Source organism: Colobus angolensis, unplaced genomic scaffold, assembly GCF_000951035.1.
Source record: "Colobus angolensis palliatus isolate OR3802 unplaced genomic scaffold, Cang.pa_1.0 Scaffold405, whole genome shotgun sequence".
NCBI lineage: Eukaryota > Metazoa > Chordata > Mammalia > Primates > Cercopithecidae > Colobus > Colobus angolensis.
The window spans coordinates 2,117,071-2,120,069 of NW_012117433.1; the positions used below are offsets into that span (position 1 = coordinate 2,117,071).

The 2,999-nt window shown below is 49.5% G+C and overlaps 1 protein-coding gene across 1 annotated transcript in view; it reads left to right on the top strand.

Annotated features, from left to right (window-relative positions):
* The window catches only part of PITRM1 (pitrilysin metallopeptidase 1), a 78,227-nt gene extending 75,545 nt beyond the window's left edge, over positions 1–2,682 (top strand). Inside the window, exons 25-27 of the mRNA XM_011956002.1 lie at positions 1,359–1,504; positions 2,088–2,190; positions 2,290–2,682. Of these exons, the coding sequence (XP_011811392.1) occupies positions 1,359–1,504; positions 2,088–2,190; positions 2,290–2,383 (343 nt within the window). The 3' untranslated portion in view covers positions 2,384–2,682. The remainder of the gene's footprint in view (positions 1–1,358; positions 1,505–2,087; positions 2,191–2,289) is intronic.
* Positions 2,683–2,999: the final 317 nt, after the last annotated feature.

Sequence of the window (2,999 nt, forward strand, 5' to 3'; positions counted from 1 at the left end):
GGTTATTACCCACAGTCACCCTCCGTCTGAAAATATTAAATGGAGAATTCCAAACATAAACACTTCCAAAGTTTTAAATTGCATACCATTCTTCTAAGCAGTGGGATGAAAGCTGGCGCTGTCTACGCTACCTGCCTGTTGGTCCCTCAGTAGCCATCTAGGTCATCAGATACACTATGGGTATCCAAGAGCTTCTGTTCACAGAACCCTTGTTTTACTTAGCATAACTTTTATTACAGTATAATTGTTGTATTTTGTTAATATCTTGCTGTACCTAATCTATAAACTTTTTCATAGGCATAGGAAAAAAACACAATATCCATAGTGGCTGTCTGAGGTTGCAACCCTGCTCTGGGGGACCTGGAACACAGGCCCCAGATGAGGGGCTGAGATACAGCCTGAGAGCATTCTTAGCTCATTTCAGTTGGAGGTGCCTGATGTGGATGCAGTTCTGTTAGCTTTCATAAACATAACACCGTTACTCTAAAACAATGAATTCTTAATTGTCAATAGCTTTGCCGCCCAAGAGAACCTGTATTATAACACTTTTTAAGAAGGAGCTGGCCAGGCGTGGTGTCAAGTGCCTGTGGTCCTAGCTGTAGGAGGCTAAGGCGGGAGGATCCCTTGAGCCTAGGGAGGCTGAAGCTGCAGTGAGCAGATTGCGCCACCGCACGCCAACCTGGGCTACAGAGTGAGAGCCTGTCTCGTGGATGCAGACATTGATTAGGTAGGTAGGTAGGTAGGCAGGCAGGCAGGCAGGTAGGTAGAGAAGTCGGTAGCCGTTGCCACCCTGCTGAGTTCTCCCCCCTTGCTGTGCTGGAAGCCACTCTTCTAGACAAGGATGGCGAAGCAGCTCACAACCCCTCTGCAGCTCTGAGTCAGGGTGAAGGGAGGGCTAGGCTGTTTCCATTTACACAAAGGGAAGTCTGGATCGGCCTCTCAGGCTGATTCTTGCACTACCCTGCGTGTGTCCTTAAGGGAGATTAAAGGGAAACCTTTGTTTGCTTAAGTTTTCCATGTGAGTCTTCTGTAATTTCCTTGTCATCTTGACCTGTCCCCCACCCTCCACATCTTTCCCCTCCTGATGAGGTCACAGAGAGGTGTATTTAAATAATCTGGGGAGGACATTATGCAGACAGACCTTGTCTAAGAGGGAGAACGTGTTGAAAGTCTTATGTGATGGGATTTAAATTTCCACTGAGAGTAATTGAGCAATTTGTCAGTGGGCTGTTTGGACTAGATCAGGTGTAAAATAGAGCTGTTGACCCATAGAAGATGTTGAACTGTTAAGTCACAGGTTTGTCATAAACTTGTCCATTGGTAAAATGCTTGCCTGTTTCTTTCTCTGGGTTTCCTAGGGACCCAGATACAATAGAGAGGCTGCAATCTTGTGGGAAGGCTGTTTACTGGGCAAAGTCTGGAAAATTCACGCAGCAAGACATCGACGAAGCCAAACTTTCTGTCTTCTCAACCGTAGATGCTCCTGTCGCTCCTTCAGACAAAGGTATCATGAGTATAACAGTGAGAATCTCAGTCCACAGCCTCACAGATGATGTTGCCGTTTTCCGAGTTCCCCTCATGCACAGGCAGGAGCACCAGCTTCTGGCACCTCCATCCTTGCCTGTGATACGATTTCCACGTCTGACACCCTAAACGTTGGCCTTGGAAACACGCTTCCCGACATCCGGGCGAGAAGAGTGTATCCTGTCATTTCAGTTTTACTGACCTGAGGCCCAGTGGGGCCAACCCACGGCAGTGTCTGGGCTCATTAGGGTGGAAGGACGACGTGGGCATGGCCCTAGCCTGGCCACGTTACTCTGTAGAGCCACTTTTGCTCACAGCATTATCAGCCTCACACGGCCCTGACTGCCTCCACGCTGCAGAAGCAGGCTTTGGTAGGAGTCAGCGTGGCTCGTGGGAGCTGGAGGTCAGGGTGTGATCTCTGGGCTGTTAGACACATCCCTGTGGTTGAAACACGTATGTGAAATAACAGTTAGATGCACCTGTCCCCTCCAGGACACGAGTGCACAGCCCACTGTGTGAGCTTCTGGGCGGTAGCCCCACCGTGCCTGTGGTTTGTCTTCTAGGAATGGACCACTTCTTGTACGGCCTCTCGGATGAGATGAAGCAGGCCCACAGGGAGCAGCTCTTCGCCGTCAGCCACGACAAGCTCCTGGCCGTGAGCGATAGGTGAGTGGGGAGCGGGGGGAGACAGCGTCTGGGATTGGAGGCCTTAATGGCACTGACGCAGAAGCCAGTCCTGGCTGACCTCGCCTGCCTTCCTCTCAGGTACCTCGGCACTGGGAAGAGCACGCATGGCCTGGCCATCCTCGGACCCGAGAACCCCAAAATCGTCAAGGACCCATCCTGGATCATCAGATGAGCGGCCCTGGCGCCCCCGATTGTGCAGGAGCCCCTGAGAAAATCGGCCTCTGAGCTGAATATGAAAAGTCAGAATACTACCACTTTTTCCAAGAATATTGTGTCATTCTTAAGGTGTTGCCACTGACTGGCAAGTCAATCTTAAGAGTGACCAGGAAGATGTTCATTGAAATAGTCATGCATGAAATGCCAAAGATGCACCACGTAGAATTTTCACTTTCTACTGACAGAAAGGCTTGTTTTACCTCATTAGTTCTAGAATATTTAAGAATCTAAAAATAAAGGGCAAGTCTGATTTAATCTTTGCTTGAATCATTTTAATTAGCATTTAGGGTCTTTATTAGAAAACAGAAGTAAAATTAAAAGGTACACAAAGGTGTCCCACGTCTGCCTGTGCTGACTCATGAAACGCGATCACACCCAGGCCCTGTGGGAGCTCCTAACAGACGGAAGTTCAGCGGGGCGGCCGGATGGAAGCAGTCCTGAGAAGCAGGTGGGCTGGGCTGAGGAAGCGCTCGCTCTGTCTTTACAGAGCCAGAAAGGAAAGCCTCCATGCCAGCTCTTCTTGGCTGTTGGACTCTGATTTCCCAAGCAGCTTGTTTTTGGCGTCTCCTCTC